Source organism: Micropterus salmoides, unplaced genomic scaffold (assembly GCF_014851395.1).
Source record: "Micropterus salmoides isolate LMB-PRFRI ecotype aquatic unplaced genomic scaffold, ASM1485139v1 Ms_hic_scaffold_19, whole genome shotgun sequence".
NCBI classification, from domain to species: Eukaryota; Metazoa; Chordata; class Actinopteri; order Centrarchiformes; family Centrarchidae; genus Micropterus; species Micropterus salmoides.
The window spans coordinates 31,627,820-31,646,946 of NW_024041039.1; the positions used below are offsets into that span (position 1 = coordinate 31,627,820).

Below are 19,127 nucleotides of genomic sequence, written 5' to 3' on the forward strand. Positions count from 1 at the left end.
CGGTGCATTAGTAGGTGAAGTAACGTGGAAAGCCATAACATTACATATTATATATTACACAGGAAAATGTTGCCAGGGAGCTAAAGTGACTCTCTTTGTGACTCCAGCCTTTCCGATGTTCACCGTTTTCACCAACATCATCTGATTCTGGTTTGGCCTGACAGACTTCATCACATAAAACTTTCTTGTTGATTCTATGCTTATGTGGAGTTTATGTTGGAGTCTGTGTTGTGCTGGGAGCCGCTTGTTTTATGGTTTTGGTGGACTGCATGTCGTTTGCTGCTGTGTTGTTGCTGTAGTCGCAGAGAGGCTCAAGAGCGTGCGTGTAGCTGCTTCCCAACCCGGTGGCTTCACATTGAAAGAAGAATAGTGGTGTGTGCTTTCTTTATAAGTGAGGCTACAGCCCATTGACAATAAGGCAGTGAAATTTTGATTTATCAATAAGTGATTTCATTGAAAAACTATAACAACTGCATGCAAGTCGCGGTTTCTCGCGGGTCTATCCCAAGTAACTGTTTAAAAACAATATATTCTTTGTGTGATCAATGGTGACCACACACACACATACACACGCTATGCCACAAATGCCCAATGACGCACATGCCCGCTTCCTTGAGGGCCAGGGTTGCAATTTTGGATTTCTTTACGCACTTTAAAAAGATTTATTAAAAGCTTATTTTTTCCCACATTTTTATTTACAGCATTGTATATGATAATAGGCTGGACATTAAGTTAATGGGAGAAATCAAATATTCTATGTTAAATCAGACATTGAGCACCCCTATATCGCCTGAATGGCATGATCCTCATTTCATAATGCTGCTGCAAAGCTTCACCGGTGAGATTGGCAGTCAAATCGGGCTACGCTCATCAAAGCATTGGATCTTTGGCTATTCGGGGTCAGCCCTAGTTACAGTAATCACTGTGGTGGACTACCTATATCATGCACTGATATGTGCCCAATGGCTGCTTTGGAAGTGAGAAAATGCATACAGACATCTTATAAACTCTGCTTTGCTTTAGCAATAATGTCAGTGTAATTAGTACCTGCAAAAACTTCAGTTTCAGGTTCTTTAATCAAGGTTACAACCACAAGCATTTAAAGTGGTCATATTATGCTCATTTTTAGGCTTATTATTTTATTTAAGGGTTGTACCAGAACAGGTTACATGGTGTTCAACAAACACCATATTTTTGTCATACTGCACATAGCTCCTCTTTTCACCCTGTGTTGAACGCTCTGTTTTAGTTGTGCGCTGTCTCTACATCACGGTAACAACTTTAACTCCATTAACTGTCTGGAGGGTAGCTAGTGTTTGGAAGGGAGAGGGGAGGCAGCAGGCCAACGTCTCGTCACGGTGTGCTGCAGCTCAGTGTGTTTTTCCATCAGTGTTTTTGAGGGCGTGTCTGACTAGCTGCTAGGCGAGCATTATGACGAGTGTTTTCTTGTGACATCACAAGAAAGCGGAAGAAAAGGCTGGACTACAATCGAGCTGTTTTCAGGCAGTTCAGAGCAGTGCTTTCTGTGGGAGATGGGAACTCCCCCTTTGGCTTTTTAACTTTTCAAACCTATTACATGCACAAAAAGGTATGTAACTCAATAAAGGGGGAAAAGCCAAAAAGCAGAATACCACCTCTTTTAGCATTGTAGACATACTCAGCACTTAACAAAGAGCTGGTGAAAACAGTACAGTCTTTACATCCTCCTCCAAGAACAAGAGGTAGCGTCACACTACAACTACATACTGAGCTGTAAAAAGAACACCTTAACAGAAACTCACCTTGAGTGTGTCCTGTCGGATCTTGAGTTCTTTGGCACGCAGCGTTGCTCCCTTGGTACTGAGGATCCTGGAGAGGAGGTCATTTTGTTTGGACAGCCAAGCTTCAAATTCCCTCCTCCTGGATGTTTTCTGTTCTGTGCCCCCCTGTAAAACCCCAAACAACTTAGAAAACTCTTGCACAGCCCACACTAACACTGTGTCAGCAAGTCATCATACACCATTTTTTGAGTTTAGAGTAGGAATTTGGAACTTTTTTAGTAATTCTACCCTCATTAGCATTTTTGTGCTGATTACGTAGCAGCAAAAGACCAAAGTATGTACTAAAAGATGGCATGAAAGCCTGTCAACAGTACCAACAACCCTCAGAATAGAGAAATGTGCCCAGCTGTAAAAATCATATAATTAAATGACTAGAGTCCATTCACTCTTATCATTCATTAAGCAATATGAATTTAGCTTATTTTCTGCTAGATCAGCTGTTGTTTGATGTCTAATTTGAGGAGGGTTGTGATGGCTATCTGGTAGTTTGTGTAGTTTCATGCTCAAACTGTCACATGGCTGCTGTCAAGAGATCTGTTATCTCTGTAATATCACTGGAGTAGTACTTTACATGTGGCTAACACTCTAGTCTGCACTCAGTATGTGCTGTGATACTAATAAATGCTGCACAGCAGACAAGACAACTGCGATTCAATATTTTTCTTTCTTCTTACTTTCTGTTCATAGAATTGCAGTGTGATGCTGTCTTTCTCTTTTAGTCAATATTGTTGAAGACGCAGTTATCTTGTTTGAATAAACTTGAATTTCTGTGTTTACGGTCAGTGTAAGCAACCATGTCGTGACTGGTCAGCTGACCTGTACAGTGTGTTTTCTGCATAGTATTGGCCATGCAGAAAGGGGATCTGTGATTGAGCCTTGCCAGGGTTAGGGCTTGATTATGGCAAAGATCATAATCACGTTTTTTATGGTCAATACGGGGATCACGATTATTTAACACAATTATTGATTGCCTTAGGAAGCCATGCATTTACTGAATTTGCTTCATATTTAAAAATGATTATGCCTTATTCCAAAATCCCAAATTGCCCTTTTAATAAGAAACATTAATTGACTGCTTAACTTTAAACAGCATCTTAGAGTGCAGGAGGAGGGTGGTTTGGGGGGCTGGATGGACTGCCAGGGAGAGACCAGAGGCGCAGCAGTAAAGGAAAGGGTGAGCTGGATTTACAACACAAGACAAATTGAGTGTCTTTGAGAAACAGCGCGCAGCACAATAATCGTTTCATCTCAATTAACTGGTTTTTATAATCGTTGGAAGCCAAAATCAAAATCATGATTAAAATCAATTAATTGCACTGCCCTATTTTTGTCCTCACAGTCAATTTTGCATGACTGGATATTCCCCACCTCTAACATGGGTAAGAACGATCAGTTCAAACAATGATCCACTGTGTTGAAAAATTCTGGGTTGAGAGAAATTGTCTACAAGTCCCAGAAAGCATTATGGTAATAATTTAAATACTTGATTCAGTTCACCTGTGTATTTTTGGATCAGTTTCAGTTTGCATGCGATACTCAGGGGTACTGTAGTATTTAGTACTACATTAATGGAGGAAAGCCAACATAACCCTATGGTACTGTTAAATGATCTCCTCCTGTGTTTCTGTGTGGAGGAACATTGTTTATCATTGAAAGTAAACTTTGAAACGCACTGGCTCGGCCCACTTTTCTACTCTGCAAAGTCAACCAAGGAGTAGGACGTATGAACACTGCACTACAATACCATTGTGTGTTGCGTTGGTGTTGCGGTTGGTTGCTTGGCTGGGTCCCTTCTTCGTCTTCTTGATGTATCACTGTCAGGGCTTCTATCAGTGGTGGTGTCTTTGGGAACCTTCTGGCCTGATCTGCTGTGAATGCTCCAAGCAGAGGAATCAACTTCATCTCCTTTAAAAGAACGCCCACTGTCCTTGCCTGTCATTGATGGGCTGAAATACTCATTGTCTTGTCTAGGCAGAATGAGGTGATCTTCACCATAGCCCTGGATCCACCCACCCTGCCCAGTCATCGCGCAGTCTCCTGCCTCCCCCTCCAGTGGTCCTCCTCCTGCAGGCTCAGAGCTAGCCTCTGCTGTCTTGTCTTGCTGTTGGCGTCTCTGGCTCCTGGAGCTTCCCGTCCTGACCTGACTGTCCCCCTCCCCCAGACTGGGCTCTGTTGTTAGGGATGTGCTGCCCACAGTCAGGCCTCCAACTCTCCTCAAGTCAGACTCTGTCTGCTCTTTGGAGCTGTTCAGCAGCCTGGGAGAGAAAGAAATAGACAGTTGTTTTCATAACTCAGCAGCTGTAAGTCTAATGCATCATAACAACACAAAGACACCGTTGAACATTCTTGCCTCCATCCAGTTTTTTTTCCTGGCATGAAATTTGAGCAGTCATACACTTGAGGTAAGAGAAGCTCTTGTTTATTGTTTGTTTATATGAATACATTTATATTCTGTACACAACCACTTATCTTAACATTCCAGTGACTGAGCTTGAATGTTCATTCTAGACCTTAGAAACATTGTAGAGCCCAATATACTTCTAGCATTTTGAAGGCTGACACATCAAAAAAAGAGAAAGAATGTATGTAATTGAATTAATGTATGTAATACTTGTAATACTGCAAATTAACCAAGTATCTACTCAATTTTGCGCTTTATGTGATTCTTAAGAAAAACAAATGTTGAAGCCAGGGGCAGACTGGCCATTGTGGCGTTTGGGAGCAATCCCCAACGGCCGGTCCATTTCAGGCCGAACCAGCCAGGGGTCAGGAGTTTTTCTTTTTCAGTTTCTGTTTTACTTTATGATCTGCGACCGCACCGGCCGGCCAGTCTGCTGCAGCGAACGCTGTCTGTCCATCGCCCTTTAGTTAGTTGTCCTGCGTCTCACCTGGTTGCCCATTAACGGCAATACTGCCCAACAACAACTCTAAAAGTTGTTCCGTGTATCATCAGCTTCAAGCTCCTCTCCCGTGGAACCAGGTTCCAGTTTGGGTTCAGGAGGCAGACACCATCTCCACATTTAAGAGTAGGCTTAAGACTTTCCTCTTTGATAAAGCTTATAGTTAGGGCTGGCTCAGGTGAGTCCTGAACCATCCCTTAGTTATGCTGCTATAGGCCTAGACTGCCGGGGGACTTCCCATGATGTACTGAGCTCCTCTCTCCTCTACTTTCTCTCCCTCTGTATGCAACCTCATCCCATTATTGCATGTTACTAACACAACTTCTCCCCTTTCTGGTAGTCTTGTGCTTTCTCGTCCCTCTCCTCTCTCCTCCTATCACTTCCTGCAGGTGTTTCTGGCTCTGGAGCTGTGGAGTCTACCACTACCACCTGCTGTTTTGCTTTTTCAGGTAGATACTGCCAATTCATAACATAACTTTTGCCCCAACTTGTATGCATTACTACATTGGTTGTATATTGGCCTGTGCACAATGCCAACATGCTTCTGTCGTTTCATGTAAACACCAGTGTTTGGCCAGTAACACATCACTTAGTAGCATGTTACAGCAATGTCATTATTTTTTCAGCAAGAAGTAGTGTAAGAAATAATAATTTGAAATTCGGTAATTACATTTAATTTGCTATCCAGTAACGCTGCCTTATTTTGACATTGGGGGCTCGATGTCTTACTGGGAATTAGAAGATGGGTAAATATCAATTTGTCCTCACTGTGAGGAGACTGGTCTGGGATGCTTGAAGCGTTGGGGGATGGCTAGCTTCTACCAAATGGAGAAACTTCACTTCCAGTAATTCTAAAGTTGTCTTATTTAAACGTTGTGTGTCCTTAGCTGGCTTGCCCATGTCCACCGGTCCACCTGTATTGATGTCCATCACAGGACACTAATGGAGGACTGAAACTGCTGCTGCTGAGCTGCTTCCCGATGCAGTGGGTGTACACAAGGAGTCAGAGTGATCAGTAAAACTGAGTAAAGAGTAACTAACTGTCAACACACACTAAGCATCATTCTCATGTCTTCAGGTACCTGTGAAGATTGAGACTCATGTTGTACAGGGCCAACCAGGACTCTCGTAGACGCTTCATGTCTCGCAGGATATAGACCTGTCCCTCCTCAGATGTTTTCTCCAGAACCCCCTGACCCTGGACCTCCATATGCTGCAGCTGAAGCTCCTTCTCTGGAAACTCTCCAAGTGCTCTCTGTGGACAAGGACAATGGAACAATAAATGGAATGGAACAAAATACACGGTACGCAGAGAGAGGAGGCCAAAAGTCACAGAGGCATAACAGACTGTTTTCATCATACAGCAATCATGATGACGATAATTTGTGTCAACATCAGAGTTACCAAGAAATTCATTTGTGTTAGTGAACTTCATACAGTGTGACATACAGACAGACTTACCTGTGTCGCTCTTAGTGGGAATTGTTGAACATTCTTGTATAGGTCGGTTTTCAAAATCTTTCATTTCATTAATTATTTTCAGTTACAGCATTCATATACTGTCATCTGTCAGTCTAGCTGGTGTTGAGAAAACAACTCTACACACACACTTGTCAATTAACTAAGCAACAAACCACAACAGACAGACATAATCTAGCTTCAAAGCCCAGCCAATAGCAGACAAGCTCAGTATCTCATTTAAATTAGTAGTTGGCTTCACCCATATATTTTCATTCATTTAAGTCTTAAAAAAATAAATCAACCCAAAAATCTCAATAATTTAAAAAACACTGTTTGTACCAAAGATATAGCCGCCATAACAGCACCTTAAAGGATTATTCCAGTTTATGACAACTTGTCTCACTTGTCCCACACATGGGGAGTCTTTAGCCACTGTGGCCCCAGGCTCCATGTTTAAAAGAAACCTTAAGACATATCTTTTTAGACTGCTTTTAGTTAAAGTGCACTGTCATTTGTTGCCTTATGTGACGGCCCCAAGAGCTCTTGTTGTGGACCTGTGTGCTGTGTGGTCTCGGTGTGTTTTCCTCAGCAGGCAATCAAGGTGATTAGTGCTGGGGTACGGCGGTTAGAGCTTACTTTTTCCCCTTTTCCCTCAGGAGCACATCTGTGGTTCCGAGGTGGTTGCCAGTTTACCGGTTGCTTCTCTCGGGCCAGTGGGCTGATGGTGCGTAAGTACCCGCCGCCACGCCTCATGAACACTAGGGGGGGGGGGGGTTATGTAATAAGATTCCAGGTTAGGTAGTTAGCTAACGGGGAGGCTCCGTTTAGAGGCTACGTCGGCCTTTTGCGCACACTGGTAGGTCCTTGCACTGTGCATTCTCATTTTTTCCCCTTGTGTTTGCGAATGTCTGGTAAATTATGGATGACGTTGTAAAGGCATTTGTTGAGGCACCAGCCAAGCAGTGTTCAAGGGATGAGTTTGTTAAAATAGCTGACTATTACAAAAGTGATGTTGGCGATAACAGGAGCAAATTTAAAAATTAATTTGTTAAAGATGAAAGTGCTGGGCACCACGGAGGGTCAGTTTTTCCGCAGGTTTGCCTACTCAGTGTCTCCTGGATCTGGTTTGAATTTTGAGCAGCAAAAAGAGTTACTAGTGTTATGTATGAAGTTGGAGACTAAGAAAGAAGCTGCGTCAGGACATTGAGCTGGAGAAAGTGCAAACAGGCAAAGATTGACAGAAAAGCAGAAATTGACGTTGATTAGAGAAGGGAAAGTTGCAGCTGATGTCCTGGTTTTTACTGATAATTCTTCTGTGGCAGATTGCAGGCAGTCTGATTTGAGGCTCATTCCCAGGTTTAATGAAAAAGATCCTGAAACTTTTTTGTCAATGTTTGAGCGTTTAGCTGAGGCACGTGTGATGCCACTCGAACATTAATGTTACAATGTGTGTTAACCGGCAGGGCCCAGGAGGCTTATTCTTCTCTGAGTGACAGTGATGGGTTGAAATATGTTGTGGTAATATCTGCTGTCCTTAAGGCCTATGAACTGGTGCCTGAGGTGTATCGCCAACGGTTTAGAGGTTGGAAAAGAGGTGATTGCATTTGGAGTTTGCTCGTGAATTAGATTATTGGTGTGGTGCAGCTGAGGTTAATTCTCATGAGGCTCTGCGGGATCTGATGATCTTGGAGCAGTTTAAAAACTCTGTACCGGAGCGCATCGCCACCTATATTAGTGAACAGAAGGTGAAGACGGCAGCTGAAGCCGCCGCTTTAGCTTATGATTATGTTTTGACTCATGGTGGAAGTAGTGGATGTCTTGGTTCCCTAAAAATTATTTGGCGTCTGCACAAGACAAAATGAAAAAAACTTGAGGAAAAGTTGAGGATCGTGTTTTTCTGCCAGGAGATAAGGTGCTTCCTCTGTTGCCCATTTTACTTCTCCATTTCAGACAAAGTTTTCAGGGCCATACTCTGTGGTGAAAAAGGTGTCAGACCAGAATTATGTGATTGCTACTCCCAGTTGTAGATCGTCCACTCAGCTCTGTCATGTCAACTTGCTAAAACCATACTATTCTCGTGTAGAGCAGTCAGTTGAAGCACAGCATTCTGATGTGCATCCAGCTTGCTTGTCTGTATCTGTGTCCAATCAGGATGTGTAGGTCAAGAAGAGGAGAATTTGTTAGGCCTAGACGAAGCAGTGCTATATGGTCGGCTTAAGAACTCAAAGTCTATTCGGAATCTGGATGGCTTGTTAAGTCTTGGCGTAGCCAGTTAGCTGACCTGATCAAGCAATATCCATGTCTTTTTGGTGATACCCCTACCCGCACACATATGGTTGCGCATGATATAGATGTTGGGGATTGTAAACAGATTAAAAAGAGGTTTTATCGTGTTCACCTGGAGAAACGTAAACATTTGGATGCTGGTTGGTTGTTTGACCGCTTGGCTCACGCACAGCTGACCGTTAATCTGGCCAAGTGCGAGTTTGCAAAGGCTACAGTCACTTATTTTATTTGGGCTTTCAAACTTGAGATAGACGCTAGCTATGTGAGTGCAGGTGCAGTGTTCTTGCAGGCTGATGATTTGGGGGTTGACAAGCCAGTCCGTTTCTTTTTCAAGGAAATTCAACAAACACCAGCTGAATTATTCAGTTATTGAAAAGGAAACCTTAGCTTTGGTCTTGGCTTTGCAGCATTTTCATGTGTATTTAGTTCTGTGCCTGTGGTGGTCTTCACAGATCATAACCCTTTGACCTTTCTTAATTCTTTGCAGGACCTGAGTGCTGTCTCTTTCCTCAATCAAGGCAACTGGGAGCACATGGCCAGATGCCCAGACGCCAGTTTCGGTGCTTGCGCCAGTGTCGGTGCTTGCGCCTTCCACACCGCTCTACCACGTTGTCCTTTTCTTTTCTGTTGTTTTAAATAAATTTATTAATCTTTGTTAAACTGGAGTTGCATCCTCCTCCTTTGTTGCGGCCTGAGAGCCGGGGTCGTCACACCTTAATTATTGACTTTCATTCTATTTTTATCCCTTGCTTTTTTAATGACTTTATTTATTTGCAAAATTCTATTTAGCATTGTCTATTTTGTGTTTACTTTTTTGTTATTGTCCACAGGTTTTTAAGATAGAAGGGTGTCAGGGTTCCAGGGATAGAAGTGCCATGTTGAAGACACATAGTGCTCCTGGCTGCGGTAACCGTGGTACAAACGAACCAATGGTATCGAAGATCCTACCGAATGATCCCAGAGGTTAAATAGCTGAGTTTCCCCACCAGTCAGTCAGAACTGAAGAAGTCTCTTGGATGAGGGACGAAACGTCTTCTAGTATCTTCTACCAAGTCCAGTTGCCCTTGACCTCAACCTTCGTTGAACCAGCAGTGTTCATTTTTGGAATGGATATCTTTAAATTGAGTCAGAGGAATAATTTCTTAAACTTGAATAAAGTCATCTTGACTAACTGTGCTTCTTATTTTGATCTTAAAGAGCAACATGGTCAGAGAACTCAGAATCAGTTTTATTCATAGTTTTTTCACGTGACGTCACATTCCAAGGAAAACACTCCCTTGGAGGGCAAAAAAGACGTTATTTTCCGCTGCCTGCCAACCAGGAAGCAAGTGATACACTGCTGCTTTCAGTTTGTTACTTTGTCAAAATGCTGGATGGTTGTTGTGCTTTGGGATTCCGCAGAAGGTTAAAAAAAAACATTACCGCATTCAAGCGGTGCTGCCACCGCTTGAATGCGGTAATGGCGGTTTTTAATGGTAGAAATGCGGCAGCAGATGCTGTAACGTTATATGGATTGGATATGCAGTATTATATGAACACATAAAAGTGTACTGTTTTTGTGGCGTCTCTACGGGGGGAGTTGCAGCGTGAGACACTATGTTGGTCCGTTGTTTTGCCCTCCAGGTCACTGCGCATGTCACGTGACTGAAAACTATGAATTGCCAGGTATGTGTACACATGCGAGGAATTTGAACGCTGAGCTGAAGTCCACAAACAGGATCCTTGCATAAGTTCTTGGAGAGTCGAGGTGTTGCAGGATGTAATGCAGACCCAGGTTGACTGCATCATCCACAGACCTGTTAGCCCTGTAAGCAAACTGCAGGGGGTCCAGCAGGTGGCCCAACACCAGTCTTTCAAAGGACTTCAAGACTACAGGTGTCAGGGCGACAGGCCTGTAGTCATTTAGTCCAGAGATGGAGGGGTTTTTTTGGGACCAGGATGATTGAATCAGAATCAGAAGGAGTAGTGTTTTACACATACAACAAATTTTCTTTAGTGATAAGGTGCTACACGTAGACCAACATACAGTTGACATAAAAAAAATGTAGAAATATATAAATATGGAATAGACAATGCAAGTTCTGGAGTTAAAGAATAAAAAGAATACAGAAAAAGAAAACAACTATTTGCAGAGAAAGAACAACGTCGCAGATTTTTACATGTGCATTATTCTGGGTTTGTGTTGTGCAGACGTGCTGCAACGGAAGAGAATATTGTGAACATAAATATATAAATTGACAATATAAAAATACACAACAACAAAGATTAACAATTAACAACAAATATGTGCAATGTGCCAGGTTTGTGCACGATATGAAATTAAATAATATTTACATGTGCAGAGACATTTCTATTATTTGCAAGGGGGGAGTGTCAGTGGGGGACCCTGGCCTGGGGGCGTTGTGGAGCGTTTGAAGCAGGAGGAAACTTCACACAGCTCCAGTGATCTGTTGAAGATCTGTGTGAAGATGGTCTGCACAGATTTTCAGACAGGATGGGGACACACTGTCTGGGCTAAGAGCCTTCCTGATCTGCCTCTGGAAGAGCTGGCTCACCTCCTCTTCACAGATCATGAGTGCAGGTGAGGGGTCGGGGAGGGGGGCTGTCAGCATGGCAGTGGGGGAAGGTGACTGTTTGAAGATGGTATTGGAGTGGGAGAGGTGCGACTGTGGGCTTCTCAAACCTACAGTAAAATCCATTCAGCTCGTCAGCCACTCCTACTCAACTCAGCAGAGTTGGGGGATGGTCTTCTGTACTTAGTAGTGAGTGTCTGCAGGCCTCTCCACACTGACGCAGGGTCGCTGGCTGCAAAGCTGTTTTCTAGCTTTTCAGCGTAGCTCCTCTTTGCAGCTTTGACTTCTTTAGTCAGAGTGTTCCTGGCCTGGTTGTTCAGGACTCTGTTCCCACTTCTGAAGGCCTCCTCCTTGGTCTGACAAAGCTGCCTGAGTTTCGCTGTGAACCAGGGTTTTTGGTTGTTGTATGTGCGGAAGGTTTTAGTCGGCACACACATGTCCTCACAAAAACTGATGAACCAGACAGTGATCAGAGAGTCCCAGGGCTGCACGAGGAACAGAGCGATAGGCGAGAATAGAATTGGAACCATGATGAGTGCTGATAGAGGATGAGTGTTGAGCTCTGCCAAGTCAGATTTTTGGGTCCAGGAATTGGTGGATGAAGAAAGTCAGATGAAAAGGACTATATCACCAGCTAACCAACCAAGCAGCTACAGCTACTCAAGGCTCATCAAAATTTTGTAAAAACCGGCAACTTTTCTGTTCCATTTTCCAAACTGGACAAATCTCCATTAATGTTTATAATGTAACAGGTTTCCTCCCAAAACCTAATGTTAAACTAAACCCTTACACAGACACACACACACCCACCTCAGCTTCGTGCTGGCGCCCCTCTATGCTCCATGCTCCTGAAGGGCTGTGGAAGGATTCCAGCTTCTGTTTCATGATCATCAGCCACTTCTCTATGTTCAGCAGACTATCGTGGAAGCTCTCATGGTCTGCTATGCTCGCCTCGCTCTCACGCATCTTCTCCTGCAGACAAAAGGACAAGATCAGCTGGACAGTCAGTGGCAGGCAAAAAACATAATATATTTGTATAGCTGTCGTTGTGCAGACAGTAACTTTACATTCCAATACTGTAACAGATGCTACACTACCACTTTTACAGTCCAAATGAAATTAAAAATATTTTTTACTCAGACCACAATATAAATTGCTGGTTTGATTAGTGTACTTGGTCACTTTTGACAAGTATACATTTTTAATCTGATTAGGGTCCAGTACAGAAGCCCTGAGAAACAAGTAAGAAAAGAAATTCAGGCAGACCTGTTTTCTATGTCTGATCTAAAGTTGTAGCATCAGAGGTGAAGCAAAATATGTGTTTACACTGAACAAAATTATAAACACAACCCTTTTGTTTTTGCCCCCATTCATCATGAAAAGACTTTCTCTCTGTACACAAAAGTCCTATTTCTCTCAAATCTGTCAAAATCTGTGTTAGTGAGCACTTCTCAACTTGACACCTCACAGGTGTGGCATATCAAGATGCTGATCAGACAGCATGGGGACTGCACAGGTGTACGTTAGGCTGGCCACAATAAAAGGCCACTCAAAAGTGTTTTAGTTTCACTGTATTGGGGGGGGGGGGGGTCCGGGGGATCCAGTCAGTATCTGGTGTGACCACCATTTGCCTCACGCAGTGAAACACATCTCCTTCGCATAGAGTTGATCGGGTTGTTGATTGTGGCCTGTGGAACGTTGGTCCACTCCTCTTCAATGGCTGTGCGAAGCTGCAGTCAGGTCGAGACCCGAGAGGTCGAACGCCTCTGGAGCAAGTAGGAAACAGTGTGTGTGTGTGCGAGAGAGACAGCTACATCAGACACACAGAAACTCTCCTACTTCCTGCCATATCATTGCAGCTAAATGCATTTCCTCATGCAACAAACGGAGAATCATTGTTGTTTGTATAAAGTTACTTAATTATCACATTATTAATTAATAATATATTTGTTATTGTTTATATGTGAATTTGTACTCTGGCAACATTGCAACCTAAACATTCATGGCAATATGTGTGAGAGAGAGAGAGAGAGAGAGAGAGAGAGAGAGAGAGAGAGAGAGAGAGAGAGAGAGAGAGAGAGAGAGAGATCTCCTCTCATGGAAAGGATCCCAAGGATCGGTACGTGATGTCACCGTCACAGGAAGCGCTTCTGCCAGCTGCACATACAGGTCCGTGTGTGGCGTGGCGTCACTTACTGATCCTTCAGAAATGCTTGGGAAAATGTAGCCTGTGTGGAAGCTACCGCGCTACTCGGTCAATGAAAGAGCTTCGTTACTGAAAAGCTATTTAATTCAGAAAATAGTGACGCTACCACCAAGCTACTGAGAAATGTAGTTAAACTAGTAACGGCGCTACTGGTAGCCACGCTACTGTCCAACACAGGCAATACCCCTGCTGTCTGATCAGCATCTTGATATGCCACATCTGTGAGGTGGATGGATTATCTCAGCAAAGGAGAAGTGCTCACTAACACAGATTGACAGATTTGTGAACAATATTTGAGAGAAATGGGCCTTTTGTGTACATAGAGAAAGTCTTAGATCTTTGAGTTCAGCTCATGATGAATGGGGCAAAAATACAAGGGTAGCATTTATAATTTTGTTCAGTGTCCATAACACACCAACGCACCATGTATCACAAGTAGGGATGGGGATCGTTCATTTTTATTGATATTGATACCCTTATTGAGACTGCTTAACGAGCCGATTCTTTATTGATGCCACTATGCATACTTTACTATTATTTAGTGATGGTTATTTGGTAAGACCAGACCCAACGGGCATGAGGTAGGCCTGCAGGGTGTGAAGAAAATTTTCGATGTGCGATAACGTTATATATTGAGATGACATATCACTTGATAAATAAACATATTGAAGTGTGCATATTAACTGCCTGGTTCTTTTTTATTTTGTTTTAAATACAGCTAAATGTTGTTTCTAGACAACAGCAAAGTAACTTTATCTGACATCACAAGCAGTGAGTGACGTTTAGAAAGAACAACATCAGCCTGTATCAGTCCCTCCTCCTCTCTCGCTGGCTGCAGGTAACGTTACCGAGTAGGAGACAGACAGCTCTCTATTTAGCTTGTTTTTAACATTTGGCTAATGCCAAGCTAGCGTTAGCTGTGCTTGTATAAAACATACAGGATGAGATACTGAGGACAGAGATGATTAAATTAACCATTTCTACATGTTTAAAGTTAACTTACAGACAGGTGTATTGATAAAGTATTGTCTTTTTACTTGCGAAGGTTTTATTGCACGTACTTACAGTAACGAGCGTAGCGGTCATCAACCAACGTTACAGTAGTTTGGCGCTAACTTAACCCTCACCGTATTCAACTCGCTCTGCTGCCGCTGTGCGTGTGTGTGTGTGTGTGTGTGTGTGTAGGAGCTGGCAGAGGGTTAGGGGTTAGCCTGATGATCTTCTTATCCATTGCATTTCAAATTAAATCACATTTGACGCTCGAGACATAACGTTACATCATAGCCCGCAAGTCTCAATAGCAGTATCGATAAGCTTGAACCTTATTGATTTTCGGGTTTTGAGAAATTCTGGATCCGGGTCCTTTTGGAACCGGATCTCGATTAATCGCATTCTTACGCGTAAAATTGAATAATGAATTCTAAAGTAATGTATTGTGCAATTTTAATTTGAATGTACTGCTATATAGACACAAGTGCAATAACATGTGGTGTGCAAACACTTCAAACAAATAAGGTGCTTTTTACCAGCAGTATTCCCTTTACACAGTAGCAATAAAATATTTCTTGTAAATCTGAACTTAAACATTAATGTAATCAAATCAAATATTAAACCAAAGCTATTTGCTTTTTTTCTGAACAGGTATCAGCATCAGGTATCTTTTATCAGGGAGCAGCAGAAACAGTCTGTTCAGTAGGGTTGGGACGATGTCTACAAAACTACAGTGAAACATCGGGATGGACGACGGCATGGGGGAGGTGGTGTAGCGGGGTCGGGGCGTTGTTCACTCGCACAGACTTCACTCAGTTAAAAACGCGGTGGATATTTTATAAGCACAGACCAGGTAACCTTCAGAGCAACATTGAACACAGGGTGCAGATGTTGGTTTCGGCTGTTTGAGTTGTTTGATAACAAGCGAGCGGCTCACCTGCTGCCGTGACAACGGATCGAGGATGGAAAAATATGGAAAATAGATGACAGTGTAGTCTGCTGAGGCCTCCCTCCACTGCTTGTTTGGTTGGGTGATTTGCAGGCTGATCAACATCCCGCCCCTCCTGTGAGCCATGGTTTGACTGTATGTGTATTCAGAGCCAGTGAGAAAGGGGCTTTCAAACTAATAATAATAAAATAAAAACTGCGTTAACAGGCGTTAATTAATTAATGCATTAACGCGTTAACGTGCCCAGCCCTAATTAACGCATTAACGTGCCCAGCCCTAATTAAAACAGAAGGAATAATTGTATGTCATTGTGTAGATCGAAAGTTAATACACAGTGCAAAGCTTAAAGAGCGGAAAGGAACTGCAGTATTGGTGATCATTTATGTCGATCCATTGTTAATATAAAAGACTTGTTTGCTGCAGCTTTCTGTGGGTGGATGCATCATCAGATATTATAGAGGAGTTGTAGTAAGACAGAAATTATTCAGACCTTCATCCATTTTAAACTACTGTCCCCTCTTACCCTGACTGCCTTGTACAGATGTTTCCAGTCAGCAAAGAGCCTGTCAAACTGAGGCCTGTTGCTCTGATTGGACGAGACCAGAGTCTCCAGTGCTGTGATGTGGGCTTCACAGTCCTCCAGGTCTTTCTGGATCACCTGAGGACACACAAGACACACAGTATGCCATGGGAAACAACACAAAAACACAACTGTGGGTTTGATATAAACTTCTAGCTCAGAATTTACAAGGTACAAAGTACAAGGTTGTTTATTTATCAATATACAACACCAGGTTGTACAATGAAAAGACGTTTGTAGTCCCTTCAATATGACAAAGCTTACATACAAGTCACAATCTTTGCACTGTGGTAACCTATTGTAACTTCGGAGGCCACGATATGAGAGCCAACACAGAACATTTTGTGTTACAGCAGACATTTTGGTTTTTTGATTCTGCCTTGGCACTGCTCTGACCTGCGATAGAACTCACCCTGAACTGGTCTGACTGGCTTTTCTTAGCCAGGATGTCAGGTTGGAGGCCGTCAGCTGCTATCAGTCGATCCCGGAGACCGGCCAGGTTGGAGCGAATCAACTCAGAGGCATCACCAAAGTCCTTGGTTCTTGAGATTAAGCCCTGAGAGTGCGAAAATGTAATTAATTAGATACGGTAGATAGATGTCATTAACTCACACACCATCTGAACACTGTGGCAAGAGGTGGCTCTTTAGAACAAGTGATAATCACACTAACAAGTTTGATTTCATGATGCGAGACTTGTTACTTTGAAACTTGCTACAGTAAATGTTACAATGATAATGTTAATGAAAGTGAACTAATGTTAACACAAACCATGAACTGTATGCTACCAGTTAACTGTTAGTACAGTTTAAATGAATGTAAACAACTAAATCTATGTACGGCACTAATTGCTGCTGTTTTCTGTTCAAAATTATGGTAACAATGGTTGGTAAAATAGTTCCAGGTATCCTACAACAGCCACCACTTGTTTGTCCTCCACTATTGTCATCCATTTCGACAACTCCCGGCTCCTGCAAAAGCGCAAGGAGCTGCATGCACAACTTACTACTTGTAGAATACAACTATAAAAGGCGCCTCTCGCTGCAAAAAAACAAGCCTTGTCTCATCGCTACTTAAGGCTGTGTCATTGTTTGAGTGTGTGTGAATGGAGTGAATGTGTCATGTAGTGTAATATGCTTTGAGTGATCAGAAGACTAGAAAGACGCTGTCCACGTACCATTCTCTACCTTTACAGGCCATTGGTTATGTCGGACCCTGATTAGGCTAGTTTTAGCTAGTTCAGTAGCAAGGTTATTATCGTTAACGAAGACAAACATCGTAACGAAAACTATATGTGAAAACTGAAATAAAAATAAAAACAAGGCTTTACAAAAAAATAACAACAAACTAGAACTGTATTTTAAGAGTAAATTGTCCTTTGTTTTCGTTTTATTTATTCATTTCATAGGACCTAAATAAGCCCCCATTTCGAGTGGATATTAAGTCGGTGGATCTGACGTTTCTGAGCAGCTGGTCTGGCGGACCGGCAGTTCAGCGGTGATTAACCAATAGGCACCTGTTGGTGAGCCACGGGTGTGTTATACTTTTGTGCTCCGCATGAAGAGCTGGCACGCTGCATGTCGTGTGGCTGTCCTGATACGATTGCTTTATCCGTCAAGAGAGCCGGGGGTCAGGGCGGCCGCACGTTAGGGGGAGGCTAACTTAGTCGGGGAGAGCCAGGTAGGGATCGGCTGCATAGTTTGTGGGATTTGAACATGTTTTCTATCATTTTTTATACATACGTGTACAGGGCCGGCCCTGGCCAGTTTGCTGCCCTAGGCAAGATTTCACCTGATGCCCCTGGATTTTTGTTCATAAACTTACACATAAACAAACTGCACAGGTTTGTCTTGTTTTTCTTTATTTTGAAAATATTTTGGAAACACAAACACACAACGTATTATAGATACAATATAAATATGTATTATATTATATTATGTTATTGCAGAAAAAACTATATTACAGAAACCTTGCTTTCAGCATATGTAACATTCCAAAAATTATAAATAAGACCATTGCACAAAAAATAAATAACTATACACAAACTTGAATGCACTATGCAAAATGTTTAGCAAATGTTCTACAGCCTTACTCGCCTTGCCTTTCTAGCCGCAGTCATCTATGATATCATCATAAGACAGCTGTTGTGAGACCACATGATTTATGCTAATGACTGAAAGTCCACCGAGACGTTCTTGAGCCATTGTAGATCTCAGGTAGTTTTTAAATCAGTTTGAGAGAGAAGCTCCTTTCAGCAGCAGCGACTGTCACAGGTAGAGTGGCAGAGATTCTCAGAGCGACCCACATATTGGGGAAAATTTCCATCAGCTTCTTCTCGTGCAGGAAAGTCAGGAGCTCAATGTTTGTCATAATTTTTGATGTCAGATGTGGAAAGTTTTGCATTTCTAATACAAGTTTCAATTCAATTTAGCGAACGTTACAGGCATCGTGATCGTCGAACTAACTTAATGCAACACAGATAAACTGATCACACATCATTACCTACCTCTGTCTTTTTCGCGTTTTTCTTCCTCTTCTCTTCTTTTTTTTCTTCCCTGGGCACCAGATGGTTTCGGTCTTTTTGACATAATGACAACTTATCAGTGTCAGTGAATTCGGCCAATCCGTCACTCACAATCACACACAGGTAACGGATGGGGTTTTTTTTCAGCAGGGCGGGGGCGATGGAGATTGGTGCGTCACTCAGTCGGACTATGCAGGATTCACGATCGCTTTTTTTAATCCATAATATTTAAGTTGTATTAGTAATAAAAAAAATTATTTAAAAAATTAATTTGGGCGCTCGGGCGCCCCAAGGGGTGGGCGGCGCCCTTAGCATTTGCCTATTCCGCCTATGCCCAGGGCCGGCCCTGTACGTGTACAGAATAATATGAAAACCTGTACAGAGTGTTTTTGTTTAGTTTGCAGGTAGAGTCTCTGTCTTGGTGCTTTTCTTTTCCTTGTTTTGTTGTGCTCTGTTCTGATGGTCTGGCTTAGTGCTCATCCTGCGTGGGGAATAAACTTGACCCTTGCCCACTGACTTGCTCTGGGTTAACGTGTCTGCTGGTCATTATATTTACTGCATGTCAGCTAGTGTGTGTTTTATGGACTCATTGATATCTCAGCCAACCTGTCTCTTTGCGCTTCACATTGCATCATAATACCCATTTCTATTTATTAATATAAATGCTCTGTATTTGTATAGCGCCTTTCTAGTCTTTTCGACCACTCAAAGCGCTTTTACACTACATCATATTCACCATTCATTCACTTAAACTAATATTCACACACATTCAAACACTCAAATCAGGGTTCAGTATCTTGCCCAAGGACACTTCGACACCTGGAGAAGCCGGGGATTG

General features: G+C 42.6%; 1 protein-coding gene across 2 annotated transcripts in view; it reads right to left on the reverse strand.

Annotated features, from left to right (window-relative positions):
- syne3 (spectrin repeat containing, nuclear envelope family member 3) overlaps positions 1-19,127 on the reverse strand; it is a 67,505-nt gene that overhangs the window by 16,277 nt on the left and 32,101 nt on the right. The window contains exons 10-16 of one of the 2 annotated variants that reach the window (XR_005445573.1): positions 16,178-16,321; positions 15,709-15,843; positions 11,851-12,012; positions 5,803-5,975; positions 3,565-4,075; positions 2,902-2,999; positions 1,782-1,925 (exon numbers count right to left, since the gene is read on the reverse strand). Coding sequence is in view for 1 of the 2 variants with exons in the window: in XM_038728274.1 (XP_038584202.1) it covers positions 1,782-1,925; positions 3,565-4,075; positions 5,803-5,975; positions 11,851-12,012; positions 15,709-15,843; positions 16,178-16,321 (1,269 nt within the window). In the remaining variant the exon portion in view is untranslated. The remainder of the gene's footprint in view (positions 1-1,781; positions 1,926-2,901; positions 3,000-3,564; positions 4,076-5,802; positions 5,976-11,850; positions 12,013-15,708; positions 15,844-16,177; positions 16,322-19,127) is intronic. The other variant, XM_038728274.1, reaches the window with a different exon arrangement.